Source organism: Salvelinus namaycush, chromosome 13, assembly GCF_016432855.1.
Source record: "Salvelinus namaycush isolate Seneca chromosome 13, SaNama_1.0, whole genome shotgun sequence".
NCBI lineage: Eukaryota > Metazoa > Chordata > Actinopteri > Salmoniformes > Salmonidae > Salvelinus > Salvelinus namaycush.
Window position 1 is genome coordinate 1879255 of NC_052319.1, and position 20778 is coordinate 1900032.

At 44.9% G+C, this 20778-nt stretch overlaps 2 protein-coding genes across 9 annotated transcripts in view; both read left to right on the forward strand.

Moving 5' to 3' along the window:
* LOC120058170 (LIM domain only protein 7-like) overlaps nucleotides 1-20778 on the forward strand; it is an 85103-nt gene that overhangs the window by 17226 nt on the left and 47099 nt on the right. For all 8 annotated transcript variants that reach the window (XM_039006640.1, XM_039006639.1, XM_039006636.1 and 5 more), the window contains exons 3-4: nucleotides 9816-10071; nucleotides 18156-18270. In XM_039006640.1, the coding sequence (XP_038862568.1) occupies nucleotides 9854-10071; nucleotides 18156-18270 (333 nt within the window). In that variant the 5' untranslated portion in view covers nucleotides 9816-9853. The remainder of the gene's footprint in view (nucleotides 1-9815; nucleotides 10072-18155; nucleotides 18271-20778) is intronic.
* On the forward strand, nucleotides 10931-12829 carry LOC120058171. Its single transcript, XM_039006645.1, has 2 exons — nucleotides 10931-11937; nucleotides 12647-12829. Exons 1-2 carry the CDS (start codon nucleotides 11498-11500, stop codon nucleotides 12816-12818), a joined length of 612 nt encoding a protein of 203 aa, XP_038862573.1. The 5' UTR covers nucleotides 10931-11497; the 3' UTR covers nucleotides 12819-12829.

A 20778-nucleotide genomic window follows, 5' to 3' on the forward strand; every position in this document is an offset into this window, starting at 1 on the left:
CTCACATCATCTAATCAAATAACTAATCATATACTTTACTAAAAAATACAGGTTGGACAGCAAATGAAAGATACACTAGTTCTTAATGCAACCGCTGTGTTAGATTTTTTTTAAATAACCTTAGTATGACATACAGCTTACGTTATAGCGAGACAGCGCCCGAAATCTGGGCGGAATATAGTCTAAACATTTTCGACAGAAATACGAAATAATATCATAAATGGTTCCTACTATTTGATGAGCTTCCATCAGAATCTTGTACAAGGTGTCCTTTTTCCAGAATAATCGTTGTTCGGTTGTAGAATGACGTCTTCATCTGTCAATTTAGCTAACAAAGCTGGCCATGCGGCACGGAAGTGTCCAACTCACCAGAACGCATAACAAAGAAAATACCGAAAATCGCAATAAACTGATATCAACTGATATAAGTCGGTTTAATATAACTAGTTATGATGTTTTTAACACATATATCAAATAAAATCAGAGCCGGAGATATCTAACGTCGATAACGACAGCTTTTCAGAACGCAAACCAGGTGACCCTTTCGCGCCATGGTGAAGAAAGGAAAGAGTGGTCGCGTCATTCCAACAGGTCTTATTCGGCCTCAGATAGAGCTATACACCCCATTCTAATTCTCACTGCCTACTGACATCTAGGGGAAGGCGTATGCAGTGCATGTAGACCCATAGATTCCATGCAAATTGATAGGCTGACCCTGGAACAGAGCCCCCGATTTCAGATTTCTCACTTCCTGACAGGAAGTTTGCTGCAAAATGAGTTCTGTTTTACTCACAGATATAATTCAAACGGTTTTAGAAACTAGAGAGTGTTTTCTATCCAAATAGTAATAATAATATGCATATTGTACGAGCAAGAATTGAGTACGAGGCAGTTTAATTTGGGAACGATTTTTTACAAAGTGAGAACAGCGCCCCCCCCTATTGAGAAAAAGGGTATTAAGCCCTTGCATCAGCTGATGTCACAAAGTGCTGTACAGAAACCCAGCCTAAAACCCCAAACAGCAAGCAATGCAGGTGTAGAAGCACAGTGGCTAGGAAAAACTCCCTAGAAAGGCCAAAACCTAGGAAGAAACCTAGAGAGGAACCAGGCTATGAGGGGTGGCCAGTCTTCTTCTGGCTGTGCTGGATGGAGATTATAACAGAATATGGCCAAGATGTTCAAATGTTCACAGATGACCAACAGGGTCAAATAATAATAATAACAGTGGTTGTAGAGGGTGCAACAGGTCAGCACCTCAGGAGTAAATGTCAGTTGGCTTTTCATAGCCAATCAGTATATGTATATCAGTATATGAGATGAGTATGAGATGAGTAAAGCAGTATGTAAACATTATTAAAGTGACTGGTGTTCCATTATTAAAATGGCCAGCGATTCCAAGTCTATGTACATTGCCTTCGGGAAAACACTCTTCCTAGAGCTGGCCGCCTCGGCCAAACTGAGCAATCGGGGGAGAAGAGCCTTGGTCAGGGAGGTGACCAAGAATAGGATGGTCACTCTGAAAGAGCTCTAGAGTTCCTCTGTGGAGATGGGAGAACCTTCCAGAAGGACAACCATCTCTGCAGCACTCCAACAATTAGGCATTTATGGTAGAGTGGCACGACGTAAGCCACTCCTCAGTAACAGGCACGAGAGCCCGCTTGGAGTTTACCAAAAGGCACCTAAAGACTCTCAGACCATGAGAAACATGATTCTCTGGTCTGATGAAACCAAGATTGAACTCTTTCGCCTGAATGCTAAGCGTCACTTCTGGAGGAAACCTGGCACCATCCCTACTGTGAAGCATGGTGTTGGCAGCATCATGCTGTGGATATGTTTTTCAGTGGCAGGGACTGGGAGACTAATCAGGATCGAGTCAAAGATCAACGTTGCAAAGTACAGTGAGATTGAAAACCTTGATGAAAACCTGCCCCAGAGTGCTCAGGACCTCAGACTGGGCCGAAGATTCATCTTCCAACAGAACAACGACCCTAAGCACACTGCCAAGACAACACAGGAGTGGCTTCGGGACAAGTCTCTGAATGTCCTTGAATGGCCTAGCCAGAGCCAGAACCCGATCAAACATCTCTGGAGAGACCTGAAAATAGCTGTGCAGCAATGCTCCCCATCCAACCTGACAGAGCTTGAGAGGATCTGCAGAGAAGAATGGGAGAAACTCCCCAAAATACAGGTGTGCCAAGCTTGAAGCGTCATACCCAAGAAGACTGTAGTCACTACCAAAGTTCTTCAACAAAGTACTGAGGAAAGGGTCTGAATAGTTATGTAAATGTGATATTTCAGTTTTTAATTTTTAATAAATTAGCAAACATTTCTCAAATCCTGTTTTCGTTTTCTCCTTATGGGGTATTGTGTGTAGATTGATGAGGATAAAAACAATTTAATACATTTTAGAATAAGGCTGTAACCTAACAAAATGTGGAAGAAATCAAGGGGTCTGAATACTTTGATGGCACTGTATATAGGGCAGAAGCCTCTAAGATGCAGGGCTGCGTAACCGCGTGGAAGCCGGATAGGGATGGCTATTTAACAGTCTGGTGGCCTTGATATAGAAGCTGTTTTTCAGTCTCTCAGTCTCAGCTTATCTTTATTTTGTACCCCTTTTTCTCCCCAATTTCTTGATTTCCAATTGGTTGTTACAATCTTGTCCCATCGCTGCAACTCCCATATGGACTCGGATGAGGCGAAGGTCGAGAGCCGTGCGTCCTCCGAAAAACGACACCGCCAGGCTGCACTGCTTCTAGACGCAATGCTCGCTAAATCCGGAAGCCAGCCGCACCAATGTGTCGGAGGAAAGACCCAACACCTGGCGACCATATCACTGTGCATTGCTCTCGGTCCCAGCTTTGATGCACCTGTACTGACCTCGCATCCTGGATGATAGCGGAGTGAACAGGCTGTGGCTTGGGTGGTTGATGTCCTTGATCATCTTTTTGGCTTTCCTGTAACATCGGGTGCTGTAGATGTCCTGGAGGGCAGGTAGTTTGCCCCCGGTGATGCGTTGGGCAGACCGCACCACCCTCTGGAGAGCCCTGCGGTTGAGGGCGGTGCAATTGCCGTACCAGGCGGTGATACAGACCGACAGGATGCTCTCTGTGCATCTGTAAAAGTTTATGAGGGTTTTAGGGGCCAAGCCAAATTTCTTCAGCCTCCTGAGGTTGAAGAGGTGCTGTTGCGCCTTCACCCCACTGTCTGAGTGGGTGGACCATTTCAGATCGTCAGTGATGTGTACGCAGAGGAACTTGAAGCTTTCCACCTTCTTCATTGTGTTCGCATCGATGTTAATAGGGGCGTGCTCCCTCTGCTGTTTCCTGAAATCCAAGATCAGCTCCTTTGTTTCGTTGACGTTGAGTGAGAGATTATTTTCCTGTCACCACTCTCCCAGGGCCCTCACCTCCTCCCTGTAGGCTGTCTCGTCATTGTTGGTAATCAGGCCTACTACTGTTGTGTCTTCTGCAAACTTGATGATTGAGTTGGAGGCGTGCGTGGCCACACAGACATGGGTGAACAACAAGGTAGAGGTGTTGTTTCCTACCTTCACCACCTGGGGGGGCGGACCATCAGGAAGTCCAGGACCCAGTTGCACAGGGAGGGTTTCAGACCCAGGGCCCCGAGCTTAATGATGAGCTTGGAAGGTACTGTGGTGTAGAATGCTGAGCTATAGTCAATGAACTGCATTCTTACATAGGTCTTCCTCTTGTCCAGATGGGATAGGGCAGTGTTCAGTGCGATAGAGATTGCATCGTCTGTGGATCTATTAGGGCGGAGACAAATTGAAGTGGGTCTAGGGTGTCAGGTAAGGTGGAGGTGACATGATCCTAGCCTCTCAAAGCACTTTATGATGACAGAAGTGAGTGCTACGGGCGATAGTAATTTAGTTCAGTTACCTTTGGTTTCTTTGGTACAGGAACAATGGTGGACATCTTGAAGCAAGTGGGGACAGCAGACTGGGATAGGGAGAGATGGAATATGTCCGTAAACACTCCAGCCAGCTGGTCTGCGCATGCTCTGAGGATGCGGCTAGGGATACCGTCTGGGCAGGCAGCCTTGCGAACCTTTTAAAGATCTGGCCATTTTTTTCAATGTTCACCTAAAATGACATACCCAAATCTAACTGCCTGTAACTCAGGACCTGAAACAAGGATATTAATATTCTTGATACCATTTGAAAGGAAACACTTTGAAGTTTGTGGAAATGTGACATTAATGTAGGAGAATATAACACATTTGATCTGGTGAAAGATAATACAAAGAAAAAAACATGCGTCTTTGAAATGCAAGAGAAATGCCATTATATCACTTAGGAGTCTAGCCGCAATTTAAATTTTGGCCACTAGATGGCATCAGTGAATGTACAAAGTTTTAGACTGATTCAATGAACCATTGTATTTCTGCTCAAAATGTTGAATCAAGACTGCCCAAATGTACCTAGTTGGTTTACTAATACATTTTCAAGTTCATAACTGTGCACTCTCCTCAAACAATTGCATGGTATTCTTTAACTGTAATAGCTACTGTAAATTGGACAGTGCAGTTAGATTAACAAGAATTGATGGGCTTTCTGCTCATATCAGATATGTCTATGTCCTGGGAATTGTTCTTGTTACTTGAGTTTAGTTTGAGTTTATTTTTTAAAGGGACCGTGCATATTAATCAACATTTCAGTAAAAGTGCCGTTTTTTTGCCAGCCGGCTATTTTTCAACCACAGTCCCTGGGTAGGTTATTAAAAACAATTACAATACAGACACTCAATTTGCAGTGAGCACACACAGAGCATTGGACAAGCAAGACATAGCATCAGACAGAGGAACATAGCACAAAAAGCAACAGGACAAAATCCATAAAAGCAACAAAGTGTTTTCACTGCTCACAAGCTACAGACAACAGACAACATGGAAACCGGCAATACAAGCTATGGATTATTTCACAAATCTGATTGACCTTTAGCCATGTCTTCATGTTTTTTGTGAAAGTGTGATAGGTGGTGCAGTTATGTGTGTCTGATGGCAGTGTATTCCAGACATGGGAAGCTCTCACAGAAAAAGTGGATTGACTAAAGGTGCTTTCCTTAAGGGAACTATACAGTCACCTCTCATGGCAGACCTTGTGGATCTACTGCCATATGTTTAGGTTTTCTGTTTAACAAAAGTACTGAGTAGAGGGGGAGCCAGGCCATTTAGGATCTTGAATACAAGACATGCGTCGGTGTATTGCACAAGATTTTCCCAACTCATGAGCTCATGCTTTCTGAGGATGTAACAGTGATGATGGCTATCAAGCACTTTGAGAGCCTGTTTGTAGACAGACTGAATGGGTTTTAATGTTGTACAGCAAGCTTGGGCCCAACTAGTCAAGCAGTATGTTAAGTGTTTTTCACATTGAGATGCAAACACGAGTCACAGAGCCACTTTGTAACCTGGACCATTACAGTAGTGAGTTCTTTTGCAGCTTGTTGTTTGCTCTTTGCATGCACATATATCACTGTATCATCTGCATACATTTGAACTTCAGACCCAGTACAGACAGAAGGCAGTATTGACCCGTACCCTTGGGGCACGCCCACATCATAGCTAAGAGTGGGCGACAGCTCATTGCGCACTCTGACACACTGAGTTCTGCCTTCAAGGTATGATTTCATCCATCTCAAGACATCGGGGAAAAAGTTGACTTGGACAATTTTGTGATGAGAACCTCATGGTTAAGAGTATCAAAAGTCATCCTTAGGTCCAGAAACACAGCCCCAACAACTCCCCCTTTGTCCATCTTGGACTTCACATTTTCCAGAAGAAAGCAGTTGGCCATTTCTGTGAAGTGTTTCGCTTTGAAGCCAAACTGCATGGAGTGGAATGTGAAGGAGCTGTTGTTGAGGTGGGCAATCAGTTGTTCTGCTACACACTTTTCAACAACCTTCGACACCACAGGTAGTATACTAAAGGGCCTGTAGTTACTCACGTCAGCAGGGTCACCCGATTTAAAGATGGCCATTATTATGGCCGACTACCATACCCTTGGAAACACCCCCAGACCAATAGATGTGTTGGTGACCTTAGTAATGGGGCCAATGAGTGACTCTTTGGAGTTTTTAAGAATGGTAGAGTCCAGCCCAAACACAGCTTTGGCTTTAGAGTTCTTTAGTGAGCTAATCACCTTGTTCACTAGCTAATCACCTTGTTCACCTTGTTTAGTGAGCTAATCACCTTGTCTCTGAAAGGCAAAGGAAGTCAAGGTTGGAGTCTGTGAGAAGATGTTGAATTTGATCACTTTTTGGATTGACACTGCGAATGTTCAAGTGCCCCATAGTAGTCCATTGGGATTAGCTCGTGGATACCAGATGACTCGAGAGTGATTGACACATTGAAAAAAGTACAATTTTTGGTGTTTTCTGACGGCTGGGTTTAGGACGTTTTGTTTTGATTAGGGGCAGTTTGGTAGTGCAATTAACTATCCCTCCCGCTTGCACTGAATGCAGGGAACTAATTAAAACAGCTTGCATACCAGAAGCAGAGTCAGGGAACGCATATAGCAACTTGGGTATGTTTGAAGAGTCAAATTCCATCTTGGAGCCGGGTGACGCGCGAGAAACTATGGGACCATAGCACTCACCCAAATCCGCAGTGGCGACGATCAGTGGACGAGGCCATCCTCTGCTTTCCACTTCAGTGAGTATCGCTGGCTCGGTGATGTTAGGCCCAGGATTGAGTTGCACATCCCCGGAGAGCAATAGGTTAGTGAACAGGTAGTTTAACAGTTTCCGATAAATGATGGACTTGTGTTTGTTACGCCTAAGCGGTTCAGTGGAATAGGGAGCGAGGTAGACTTGGCCATTATTCAGAACATTATGGTATGCTGTGTACTGTCCGCTCCCGTGGAACAGTGAACCAACGTGTTTGGTGTTGTTATTCTCCGGCAGTAGACTGATTGTGTCATCCCAGCAAGGACGCACTGAGATAATCAGTAGAGTGGCTACATAACTGACAATCATGGCAATGTACTGGAGATAAAACACATAATTGAGCTTTAACTCTTTGCATGAGTTACTTAGCTGGGGTCGGCGTACACCTGATGTCTTTGATAGAATAACAGCATCTGTAGGAGAAGCGGCACCTGCCGCACCACCCTCCCTTCCGTCTGCCATTGTAAGTGTGTCCAAACTTTGTCCAAACAAAGCTTGTGGATAGAAGCTGCAACCTCATGCTAATCACATTAGCCTACTTTAGCTCAACCGTCCCACCGGGGACCCACCGATCCTGAAGAGGTTTTTAACACACTTAAATGTCTTACTCACGTCGGCCACGAATAAGTAGCGCCCACAGTCCTTGGTAGCAGGCTGCGTCAGTGACACTGTTATCCTCAAAGCGGGCGAAGGAGGTGTTTAGCTTGTCCGGAAGCAAATGTCTTTCAACTGTTTGTGTGTGTGTGTGTATTGCAGGCCCTCAAGGTATTGTCTGGCCAGAAAGCCAGCAGCAGTAGCAGCGGCAGCAGCTTTAGAGAAAGAGATAGTCGTTTTGGAGACAGCTGGTACAGTGAGAAAGACGATCTATTCTCTATACTGAGAGGAGGAGGACACAGAAGAGGGGACTCTTTGGATAGCTTGGACTCCCTGGGTTCTAGACCACACAGCAAATCCTCTAACAACACTCTCAAAGGCAGCAGTGAGGGTATGGACATACACACACTTGAGTGTGTACTTGAGTGTGTTTTGGTTGTACTTTGTTATGCTTTGTTTTTGGCTCTTAGTAGTATATCTCTATATCTTAGTCTGAGATTTTGAGGAGTAGTGATTGTGTTAACGTGATGGTATTTGAAGAGCAGATGGTATTGTTTCCTGGGGACTATCTGAGATTATGTGTGAAATTCACACTGAGCATGTTGATTTTACTGATACCGGATCTTTGTTGACATTTGACAGTGTGTGGACTATTCTATCGGTTAAAAGTCTCTCAGCCGACACTAAAATTGGATATTTTCATAATACAATGTCTTAGTCTCACTGTAAATCAAATAATGTTTTGGGATACAAAAACATGTAGCATCAGTCGAAGAGAGCAAACTACTTATAAAAAGAAACACATACCGCCCTCTAGTGGTTGATAAATATAACTATATTTTCTCTTGGAAACTTATCAAACTCACTGTAAGGAGAAAAATATATTGCACAAACAGCTTTTTTTCTACTTCTATTTAATAATAGTTATTTCAATTAAGTCGAATAGGTTTTGTTTTGGTTGGTGGTGTTTAAGGCCCAGGAGAGCAGGTCAGTAATTAGAGAGAGAGACTTTCCAGCAGTTTGCAGAAAAGGATATCTTCCTTAATTGACCCCCCATAAATGTAACGAATATAAACCAGGAGCTGTGCCAGGCCTGCCATATCTGTTGACTCATCCAGCTGTAATGCATAGAATTCACTGGCTTGTATGCGAAGCAGTAATTGTTTCAAAACATCTCCTGCCATGTCACTGACGTGTCGTGAAACAGTGTTGTTTGATGAAGTCATTGTCTGTATAGTTTTTTGGGCCTTTTCCCCCAGCATTGTCCCAGCCATATCTGCGGAAGCAGGAAGAATTAAGTCCTCCACAAAATTATGGGGCTTACTTGTCCTAGCCACTCGGTAGCTCACCATATAAGACGATTCTAGCCCCTTCTTATTAATGGTATCTGTTGCTTTTAAACATGTCTTACTACTCGAAAGTCATCTTAATTCTCGCTCAAAAAACTCCTGTGGTTCATTTTTCAAATTGGTTGTGGCTGAGGAAAGGCACTACTTCCAATATAAGTGAACCCCAAATCAATGTCGTTCTCATCATTTTTGCACCACTTCGATGGTCCAACGACGCTGTCTGTTCGGGGCTTTCCCGGGTAACGGGGCAGTAGCTCTTCGGCTGCATCAGATTTACAACTGTCAGTGCCCATGCTAGCTGGGCTAACAACAAATGTAGAATTACTGATGCAAGCATTGGATGTGGTCGTGGAAGCAGAACAACTTGTGTCGTCGACGGGTGCAGGTGTAGTACTGCTGGTAGTAGCGGTACTATCAGTAGAGCTGGTATGTGTCTCTATGGACGCAGGCCCTATTTTTTTTAACCATTGATCAATTTTCGAGCAAACGGAATGAGCAGCAGCTACGTTTGGCTACATACGGACCGTTAGTGGATTTCCCGCGAGAGAGTAACGGTTAATGTGATTGGATGTTCATTATTTGACTAGGCTACCTGTATTTGACATTGTGGTGTTATTTTGCTGAACACTAGATGGTTTCATTTTATTTTTGGCAGTGAAACGAGGCTACTCAGGCGAGAAAAACATCTCACCCAAATGTATAGCCCCGTTGGAAAATATAAATTGACTGTTTGAAAATGTGAAGAAGTATATATTTTTAAACTGTATTATTTGGCGTACCCCCTACGGCATTGCGCTTACCCCTGGGGGTACCTCAGTTTGGGACTACTTGTTCTATCTTAATATAACAGACAATCATATTATACACAACACTAAAAAGACCTCTACTCCCCCCCTTTCCTTTTCTCTACTTTTCTTCCTTACTGGACCTCTCAACTACCCTTTCCCTCTCCTCTCACTTCTCGTCCCCCGTCCCTCCTCCCACCTTCCCTTTCCAATCTCCACTCGGCTATTCTCTCGTTTACCTCTTATCTCCCCCTCCACAACCCTCACGAGACTTCTCCCTCTTTCTACTTTTTCTCTCCTCTTACACTTCCCTCCCCTTTCAATTTCCCCTGACCTTCCCTTCCCCTTCCTCTTCAATTTCTCATCTCTTCCTTCTCTATATCTCCTCACTCCCTTAGGTTGTGGGAGTGACGCGGAGGTGGACTCAGTCTTCAGGATGGCAGCAGACAGTAACAAGGATTCGCTGCACTACCGCCGCTCGTTGGTCATCGCACCCAAAACGACCACACAGTTCAACCAGTTCCTGCCCACCAAGGACAAGCCGGCGGCCTACGTGCCAGCGCCGCTCCGCAAGAAGCGGGCCGAGCGCCACGAGGACAGCCGCCGAAGCTGGGCCAGCCCCATGTACACGGAGGAGGATGGCACCTTCACCAGGTAGCAGAGTCATACACACACCTGTAGCTTATACACCAGAAATCAGCTACCTCGAGTCGTTATCCACAGGTGCTGCTCTAGCAAATCCTTTCGGATATATGAGGGGCCTATAGGAGTGTAAAATGTTCATTCGGGTCTGTTCACTGGTCTGTCAATGGTTAAATCATCCAGAAGGGTGGGGCTCAATTCCATTTTAATTCAGTATAATTCAGGTGAATTGGTATCCTTCTGTCAAATGGTAATGGTATCGAGCCAAATCTTGCCACCCAGTGTCTTTGAACGTTATGAAACGCCATTGCAACACAAGCTATAGTAAGCTAGCTCTATAAGCCAGCTTTGTTTCTTTCACACCGAATAAAACTATTGCTTTGCACTGGTGAATACTGTATAAGACATGGATCTGACTCTATGTGGTTTAAATCTACCGTATGCCATACCCTGATCCGTGCCCTGTCTTTACACACTCCTCTCCTATCATCTCCACTGTCTTTCTGTCTGTCTGCTGGTTGGTTCTCCCATGGTTGTGTATGGTTGTCCCATGGTTATGGTTGTGTGTGTGTGCACTGTACCATCATATGTTGCGACTAACCTCGGAACACTGACCTCTGTGAGACCAGGTCCGAATCCTCCAACAACAGATGCATATCCCAGGATTCCCTGCCCGCCGCCCAACTGCAGTGGGCGTACAAGTACGAGAGTGGCAGTGACGATGATTCTGACACCGAGCGGCCGGACCCCGACCTCGTTCTGGACGACCTGGCCAGCCGGCGCTTCCACAGTCCCTCCCCTGCCCTGCCTACCAACTTCGCACTACCAATCGGCCCTGTGGAGGCCGGGAATGCCGTGGGATTAGGAGGAGGGGGAGGAGTGGTTTCAGTGGCGAAAGGAGGGACCTGGCCAACGATCACAATGACCACAAACACGAACGCCCCACCGCCGCAGACAGTGACCTGCCTCAGGTCAGAAAGCCTGATGCCGTGGGATCTGACCAGAGCGAGAGAGAGAGCGCTTCTTCTGTTATGCCTGCCGGATGAACGAGTGTGGGAGAAAGAAAGAATGAGAGAACGAGAGAGTGCTTCAGTTTGCATGGTTTTCTAGAACCATGAGTGTAGCAGTCCACCTTGGTCTTAACTTGCCGGCTCTTCTAACTGATTGATTGAATAAGTTTGTTTTGTTTGTGTGTTTGTTTTGTTTAGTTGTTTTTGCTCGTTCCTCTTGCAGTTGGATTTGCAGTGACTGAGTGAGTGACTTGCCATCCGAAATATCCAATTTCACATTGATTCGATTTCATTTACTTGATTTCATTTAATTTACTTGATTTACTTTAATTTACTTGATTTACTTTAATTTACTTTAATTTACTTGTGTTTTTTGTTTTGGTTCTGCCTTGTGCTCTCATTGGAGATTGTGTGCCGTTTACCCAAGGATGTTCCAACACCATACGCTCCTTGCTCTGCCTTTTGATTGCTTGTGTGCACTTCCTGATAAACCCTTTCCCCTCATACGATTGGCTGGTCTCTCTTTCTCTCTCTCGAGTAGCAGCAGTGGGCCAATGACACCGATGTGCTCCCCCCAGCCTCAGATGGGCTCAGTGAGGGTGGACCACCACCGCCCTCTCCCCACTGATAGTCTCCTCCGACAGATGTACGACGATTCTGAAGACGAGGAAGATGATGTTGGGTATGCTGACCCCGTTCAGGACGACCTGTACGCTCGCAAAGTGGGTGCGTCGCCCAAGTCAAATGTCGACGTGTCATATGACAGGTTTCTGCCCAAGTTCTGGACGCCCGAGGAGGACACCCACGTGCAGAAGATCAAACTGGGGTCCCAGAGGAGACCCTGGTACAAGAAGATCCAGGGCTTCAGGTCTGTGGACATACTGACAGGGGGAAGGGGGACGATGCAAAGAGGGCCAATGTTAAAGACCGCAGAAACACTTACAGCATCATACCCCATAACACAGATTTAACGTTTAAAGCACTTAAAGCACAGATTTAACGTTTAAAGCACAGTCATCATTTAAAGCACTTGCATTCCATTCACATGTTCATACTGTACATTTCAAATACTATATAAAACATTAGTACATACAATACCAACATTTACAAACCACACACATTTCTTTACTCTTTCTTACATTCACTATTTCTAATGGCACATCCCATTCTTATTGCTAACAGTACTTTATCACTCTATCACCAACTATTTTCATTATCTTTCTATCACAGTTTCCTGTTTCTATCTCTTTCTATCACAACATTTTCCAGTGATTCCCTATAGTCTGTTTAATGCATGTGATTCTAACATCATTCACAAAGCTTTCATTTGATTGATAAGTTGGGTCCGCACTGCTGTGGGGAACTATTCTACTCTACTTTTACACTACTTCACTGTATTGATTCCACCTGTCTGACTTCTGCTTCTCCGTTTCTCTCTCTTCTTCTCACTTTGCCTTACACTCCCTTTCCCCACTCTATTTTCCCTCATCGATCCTTCTCTCTCTCCCTCTCCCCCCTCTCTCTCTCGTTCTGTCTTTCTCTCTCTTTTCTGCACCCACTCCTCTCTGGGGCCATAGCCGAAAGAAGTCTGGCGGCTCATCCTCTGACGACTCTGACTGCGATGTCAGTCACTGGCTCTCCTCAGCCCCTTCCGGCCCCTCCCCCTCCTCTCACCCCCATGCACCTGAAGGCTCCACCCACACCAGCCTCCCTGCTGCAGGTCAAAGGTCGATACAGCTGCTCGATTGACTGTGAAATCACAGGAGCACTGGTCTAGCGCATTGCCTTAAAAGGGCAGGAGTTCTGATTGGCTGCCCTCCCTCACGTACTAACAGCGATACTGTGCTAAAAAGCTAAGCTAGTAACTGTGCCCTAACATGCCTTGAAAAGCAGTTTTGAGAGTTATACCAGTTATACTGAGGTATAATCGCTTTGCTGTCTTGCTGTTTAGTCCAATTTGCATCAGTACATATGTTAAGATACTGTACTGTGTTTGCCAAGCACTTACGGTTTGAATAAGCTGCTTCAGAATGCAAGGTCCTCAGTTTGATGCAGCCCTGTTTTGAATCAAACAGCCTTCCATTTTTTTTATACCTCCTTTTCCTAGCTCTTTCTGCTTTCCTCCTATTCTACTTGCATGCAACTCATCAAACCTCTGTCCTCTCTCTCCTTCTCCTCTCTCTTCCCCCCCCCCCCCCCCCCCCCTCCAGTCCTTACAACACTCAGCCACAACACACTGCCCTCTACCAGCCCCCCAAAAAGCAAGTCACCAACATCCCATACTTTGAGCGCTTCCCGGTGGTATTCCCTATGATCGACCCCACCTCAGGCCCCCGGCTGTTCAAATGCGAGAAGCGTCCCCTTCTGGGGCGTGACAACCCCCTGGATCCTCCAGAACAGTTGGATGAGTCCCTGGCGAGCATCTTCCCTGACCTGGAGAATGACGACATGTTCGCCCGACGCACCCAGGCCTTCCACTCCAACCCGGAGCTGGCTGTGCTGAAAACCCGGGTGTGCGTAAACCACTTGTCCGGCCACCTCTACGCCTCGAACCCCCAGCTCAACATTGTCACCCAGCCGCAGACGCCGGGCAAGGATAACAAGACCGTCATCCCCGACATCGAGCGGGACGACTTCATCTTCCGGAAGGTCAACCAACCCCAGGGTGGTCGGCGGCAGAGACCACTGTTGGGTGCGGCCGACAGCTACAACCCGATGACCATCCCTGAGCCCTGGGCACTGCCTGCCAAGCTCCAGGCGCGGCTGCTCTGCGCCCCCTCACCTTTGACCCAGGAGGTTGAAGCTGAGGGCGGGGAGAACCATGAGGAAAGAGGAGATCGTGATGGGTACCCTAAAACGGACGACATGTTGCTGAGGAAGTTTGGGGTGGTGCTCGGGGTGGGGGTGGGGGCAGTGCGTGTCCAAAGTCAGCGGTCATATCTAGGTATGTCGGCCAATCAGATGGGTCCGTCGCTGCCCACTTCCTGTAGCGAGGGTGACCTGCAGAAGATGGTGGCGATTAGGGAGGCGAGTCGGCTGAGGTACAAGAAGAGGATGATGATCGAGAGGTTAGCCTTTCTGAACAGTTAGGAACAAAAATGGCTGCTGAAAACAACGATCCCGCTACAGTGCCTGTTGCTCTCAGGGCAAATCTCATATGGCACCCCAAACCCTATATAGTGCACTGCTATGGGCGACAGGTAGCTTAGCAGTTAGAGCGTTGGGCCAGTAACCGTTGCTGGTTCAAATACAAGGTGAATAATCGGTCGATGTGCCCCTGAGCAAAGTACTTAACTCTAATTTGCTCCTGGGGCGCTGTACTACTTTGACTGACCTGGAGCCACATAGGTCTACCCTATAAGGCTCTAGTCAAAAGTAGTGCACTATATAGGGAATAGGGTGCCATTTGAGACAGAGACCCAAATCTCCGGGTTGTGTATTGTTGTTTTCTTCTTTAACCCCCCCACCCCCCCCCCCCCCACACACACCGGTGCTGTTCACTTCTAAGAACCCTTTTCTGTCTGTTATTGAAGTGCCCTAAATCGCATGTGGATATGCAGTGATACGGAGTGGTGCTTATAGAAGGACCTCATAGAAGGAAATGTCAATTAACTATATTGAGCACTTCTCTACCAAAAACAAACATGTGCCTTTCACACTAACTGCAACAAATTGATAAAAGACAACTTTACCGTAAATGTATTTTTAACACATAAACCCAGTGGTGGAAATGTAGAAAAATAACCCACGGTTATGTTACCTCAGCTTTTGAGAAAGTGGTTTGATTGATTAGGTCAAACAAGTGACTTTTTTTTACGCAGGTTGTGGTATTTTCTGAAACCATTCAAGCGATACGATTCTGAAGCTCTAAAACGCAACACCCTATTAAGTAAATGACCTTTCTGTACAACTTGTATAACTGCTGCTAACCTTTTTTTAAGTGCTAATTCTAGACACCACCACATGAGTACTGTCGTCAATGCATTGACCAAAAATGTATACGTCCATCAGAATTAACACCACAAGACCCTATTCTGTTTTACATTTGTTTGTTTTTTGGTTTTTGTTTTTCTGCTCATGGATTGCCTTTGCCTGTGAATTTAAAAATACTTTGTTCCCATGCTTAATAAAAATAGACAAAAACAGACTGAAAACTGTTGTCATGGAATCAATCGGAGGTGGTTCACGAATGGCGAAGTATGACATCACCCTAGCACCTCTATTTGCCTTGGAATAACACAGTGTCTCTCAACATCAGAGAACTTCACACTGACTTGGAGGAGCAGTATGAGCAGAGTGGTATGAAAAGGGATTTGAACATGAGTAAGATCTATATATAACTCAAGCTATTAACCCCACACTCACTCTCATGGACAGACGCACGTAACATAGGATGGTACCGTAACATCTGTCGAACAGACGGGGATGAGACGACTAACAAGGAACATTTGGCCCATGCTTTGGCTGAGAGTTTCCGTTTAGGGGGGTGGAGACTTCGCTAGTCTTGTTAGTATCTTTTCTCATAAAATACAGTATATTATCTCCCTCCTGAACCTAATCAAGCATCTTATGCAATTATGCAAGATTTTAGTTCTGGGTTTCCGCGATGAATCCCCATACTTACCCCTAGACACTGCACCAAACCTGGGTTCTAAATACTATTTGAAATCATTTAAAATACTTTAGCTGTGGTCAATTGAGCTTGCCTGGTGCAATGGATTCAATAGAGAATTCTGCATACCCCACCCACATGGCACTCCAGGCACTGGCAGTCAGGCTGAAGTAAACTCTCAAAGTATTTGAGACATTTCTAGTAGTATTTCAACCCAGGTCTGCACAGCAGAGGTAGATGATGATCATAGAGCGTAAGTTTTTTAATAAGGAAGACAGACATGAAAACCTAGACTGAAATTCCCCATCGTCGTGTGAGGGGATGAAAGCTGGTACCTGCCACCCTTGGCAACGTGAAAACACATACACAGAAAACACATACATACACATACACATTAAGTCTTTCGTATGAGGCGACAGTACAGAATGTCACCTTTTATTTGAGGGTATTTTCATACCAATTACAAATGAAAGCACTTTATGTAGCTAGTCCCCCCCCCCCCATGTGAAGAAGTCCTAAGTATTTGGACTAAGTTCACTTAGTGTATTAATTTAAAGTATTCCTTGCACGCAATACCTATTAGGCATTACTTAATCCAAAACACAAAGTCATTGCGTGCAAGGAATATGGGACCAAACACTACACTTTTGACTGCTTTAATACACTATAAGTACAAATACTTGTGATTTCTTCAAATGAGGGGACCAAATAAAAAAAAATTGCTTCCCTGTCCAAATACATATGGAGGTGAGTGTACATATGAAGCACACACACTTTCCCTCTCACAAACTCACAATCACACTCTTTCTATTTCTCTGTGTGACACACTCACAAAACAGGCCATTCACACATGGGTCTGAGGCGTCTGGATGTATTTCCCTCACACATGGAAAACTCCTGTAGAGTTTCCAGTGACGTCACCCTAGCTGTGGTCTCGAAGAGATGAAAGGAAGGTGTCACTCGAACTGTGATACACGCCCACCTTCAATAAAAAGGACAGTGAAACCCCAGGAGAACGAAGCTGAAGTGGACTGGTACTTAACCATTATGTGTCCATCCATGCACTTTACCTTTTCCCCCTACTATATGAATCTTGAAGACAGAGGCTGGAGGTAGCAATCCCTTACCACAGGTCTAGGATTAGATTCCCAATCCTAACCTTAGCCATTAGAGGGAGAGAAAAACTCCAGACACTGGTTAGGGATCACTTCACATCTACTTATTCCCAGAGTAGGAAAATAAATTCTGGCCCAAATGTGACTTTTTTTGTCTGTGTGGTTCTCTTTTCTGGTTCTCCTAGACTGCTCCAAAAGTCTGACGTTGCTAGCGATGGGTGAGTTGATTATGCTGGTTCCCAGGAATGTGGCATGGTCGTGTTCTCTCCACGGCCTCCCCCCAACCATGCAATCACAGTGCCTCCTTCCTCCTTTTGCCTTTGTGTTGCTGCTCTCATTTACTAGTTCCCTCACTCACTGGCTGACTGCTATACTTTGAGTTTGTTTTATTTTTACAGGGACAGTGCACATTAATCAACGTTTCAGTAAAAGTGACGGTTTTAGCCAGCCGGCTAATTTTCAACCGCAGTCCCTGGGCAGGTTATTAAAAACAATTACAATATAGACAATCATACGATGACACTGACACTTTGTTGGGGATTGAATGGCGCAGGGCCGAACCAAGGGGGGCGGGACACAGCATTTGACAAGGCAACAAAGTGGAGTGAGGGGATTGTACACACAATACCAATATGCTGGGTCATCCAACCAAACATACTGTATGTTATGTGCAGCTGAGAGTTTGAAAATTGTTGAAGCACAGGTTGTAGGCTACGGTGATGGTTGGTTTTGTGTGACAGACAGACAAGATAGAGAGACATTGATAGCAGTATGATTCAGAAGTTTACAGGGAGTGAACAAGCGTGTTTTGCAGAATGGGATGGCTGAGATATACTGCATGGTTCGTCTAACCCATTAGGCTAAAACCGCATTAAGCTTGTGTTTAGTGTGACTCAACTGGTGCTTATTTTGTTTGCTTACTAATCCTTAACTAAGAAATTTGACAAATGGGGAGCATGTTTTGTTTGTACTACATTTTAGTCTTAATGGTGTTATGTGGATGAAAATGATTGTTTAATCTTCAATGAATGTTGAATCTTGTTTTTGTTTCCTGTGTTCTTACAATAAACGTTTGTGTAAAAGTATGTTTCAGTTTATTTCATTGAGATTTACTTTAACAAGCACTTTTTGCTCCACACTTTGAGTGCATTTATGATTGGCATGTGTGTCGCATCTGTGATTATAGTGGATTTGGAGTGTCTTTTGATACATACATCTGTAGCCTACTTTATGACTGTAAAATCAGTCTTGTGCACTGTAGGTTTATGCTCCTAACTGATGGTCCAATGCCTGTAACTGAGTTGACACTGATCTCAACCCCGTCTTTAAACACTCTTCCTCTTCTCTGGTGGTGTGTAGGAGCAAATCAATGACAGACCTTGCGGTGGACCAGGAGGTCCTGAAGCAGGTGCGCTACGAGGAGCTACAGAAGATCAGAGAGCAGGTCAAGGAGAACGAAGACCAGTGGCAGGATGTGAGTATATGAACCTGCGACGACCACACACATGGGCTGTGTTCAGTAGGTATACTGTGACAAAATATTTTGAAACGCTAAATGAAAATGAGTGTTTGTTATTGGATCAGGTAGTCTTAGGGTGTATTCACTAAGAACCAAATGGAAGCAAACAGAACGAAACTGGTAAGGACCCACCTGAATTTGTCCAATAGAAACTGTAGTTTGCATTGCAAAACATTTTTCTACGGTCTGCACTAATGAATATACCCCTGGTATTCTCACCCTGTATCAGTCCTTTGGTTAGGTTTGGTTTGGGGGCAATAAACCCTGCATGCCCCACATATCCGTTCAACACTAGCGGTCCCCACCTTACCAGGGGTCGCACACACTCAACCCAAAAGACTGTTAATACACTTGACTTGAACCCTCCCTCATGAGGGCTACATTAACGTAATAATCATGACATAACAGATTGATTAAAAAAAGTATATATGTATATTTTTATTGCACATATAAAGAAATACAAATTACAAATTGAACAGATACATCCTTTTATCTCCCTATACCAGTGGTTCCCAAACTTTTTATAGTCCCGTACCCCTTCAAACATTCAACCTCCAGCTGCGTACCCCCTCTAGCACCAGGGTCAGCGCACTCTCAAATGTTGTTTTTTGCCATCATTGTAAGCCTGCCACATACACACTATACGATACATTTATTAAATAATTTTCCATACACAGTCTGTGCCTGTATTTAGTTTTCATGCTAGTGAGGGCCGAGAATCCACTCTCACATAGGTATGTGGTTGCATAGGGCATCAGTGTCTTAACAGCTCGATGTTCCAAGGCAGGATACTCCGAGCGCAGCCCTGTCCAGAAATCTGGCAGTGGCTTCTGATTAAATTAAACTTTCACAGTTTCGATGAGGCTCTCTTGTTCAGATATCGGTAAGTGGACTGGAGGCAGGGCATGAAAGGGATAACGAATCCAGTTGTTTGTGTCATCCGTTTCGGGAAAGTACCTGCGTAATTGTGCACCCAACTCACTCAGGTGCTTCGCTATATCACATTTGACATTGTCCAGTAAGCTTGAGTTCATTTGCACACAAAAAATTATACTGTGATGGAAAGATCTGTGTGTTGTCCTTGTTAATGCAGACAGAGAACTCCAACTTCTTAATCATAGCCTCAATTTTGTCCTGCACATTGAATATTGTTGTGGAGAGTCCCTGTAATCCTAGATTCAGATCATTCAGGCGAGAAAAAAGATCACCCAGATGGGCCAGTCATATGAGAAACTCGTCATCATGCAAGCGGTCAGACAAGTGAAAATTATGGTCAGTAAAGAGAACTTTAAGCTCTTCTCTCAATTCAAAAAAACGTGTCAAAACTTTGCCTCTTGATAACCAGCGCACTTCTGTAATGTTGTAAAAGTGTTACACGGTCGCTGCCCATGAAATTGCATAGTGCAGAAAATCCACAAGAGTTCAAGGGCCTTGCTTTAACAAAGTTAACCATTTTCACTGTAGTGTCCAAAACACTGTAGTGTCCAAAACGCATTCCTTTGGCAGCAAGAGCCTCTCGGTGGATTCTGCAGTGTATCAAGAATCAACAATATCCTCTCTTATTATCCTGGTTTCCAGCGGTTTGCAGAAGAGGATGTCTTCCTTAATTGACCCTCCATAAACGTAACAAACGTATACCAGGAGCTGTGCCAGGCCCGCCACGTCTGTTGACTAATCCAGCTGTAACGCATAGAATTCACTGGCTTGTATGCAAAGCAGAAATTGTTTCAAAACATCTCCTGCCATGTCACTGATGCGTCGTGAAACAGTGTTGTTTGATGAAGGCATTGTCTGTATAGTTTTTTGGCCTTTTCCCCCAGCATTGTCCCAGCCATATCTGCGGAAGCAGGAAGAATTAAGTCCTCCACAAAAGTATGGGGCTTGCCTGTCCTACCCACTCGGTAGCTCACCATATAAGACACTTCTAGCCCCTTCTTATTAATGGTATCTGTTGCTTTTAAACATGTCTTACTACTCAAAAGTTGTCTTACTTCTCGCTCAAAAAACTCCAGTGGCTTACTTTTCAAATTGGCATGTTTTGTTTCTAAATGTCTGCGCAAGAGTGGTTCCGTCGAGTTGTGAGATAGTACTTTTGCACATGTAACACACTGTGGCTGAGGAAAGGCACTACTCCCAATATAAGTGAACCCCAAATCAATGTAGTTCTCATCATTTTTGCGCCACTTCAATGGTCCAACGACGCTGTCTGTTGTTCGGTGCTTTCCCGGGTAAGGGGGCAGTAGCTCTTGGGCTGCATCAGATTCACAACTGTCAGTGTCCGTGCTAGCTGGGCTAACAACACGTGTAGAATTACTGATGCTAGCTTTGGGTGTGGTTGTGGAAGCAGGACTTGATCTGTACCATAATGTTGACAGAATAAGTCTGATTCCCAATGTTGACACTGCCTGGGAATATTTTTATATGAAATGTGTGTCCATTTGTGATAAGCATAAGCCTGTGAAG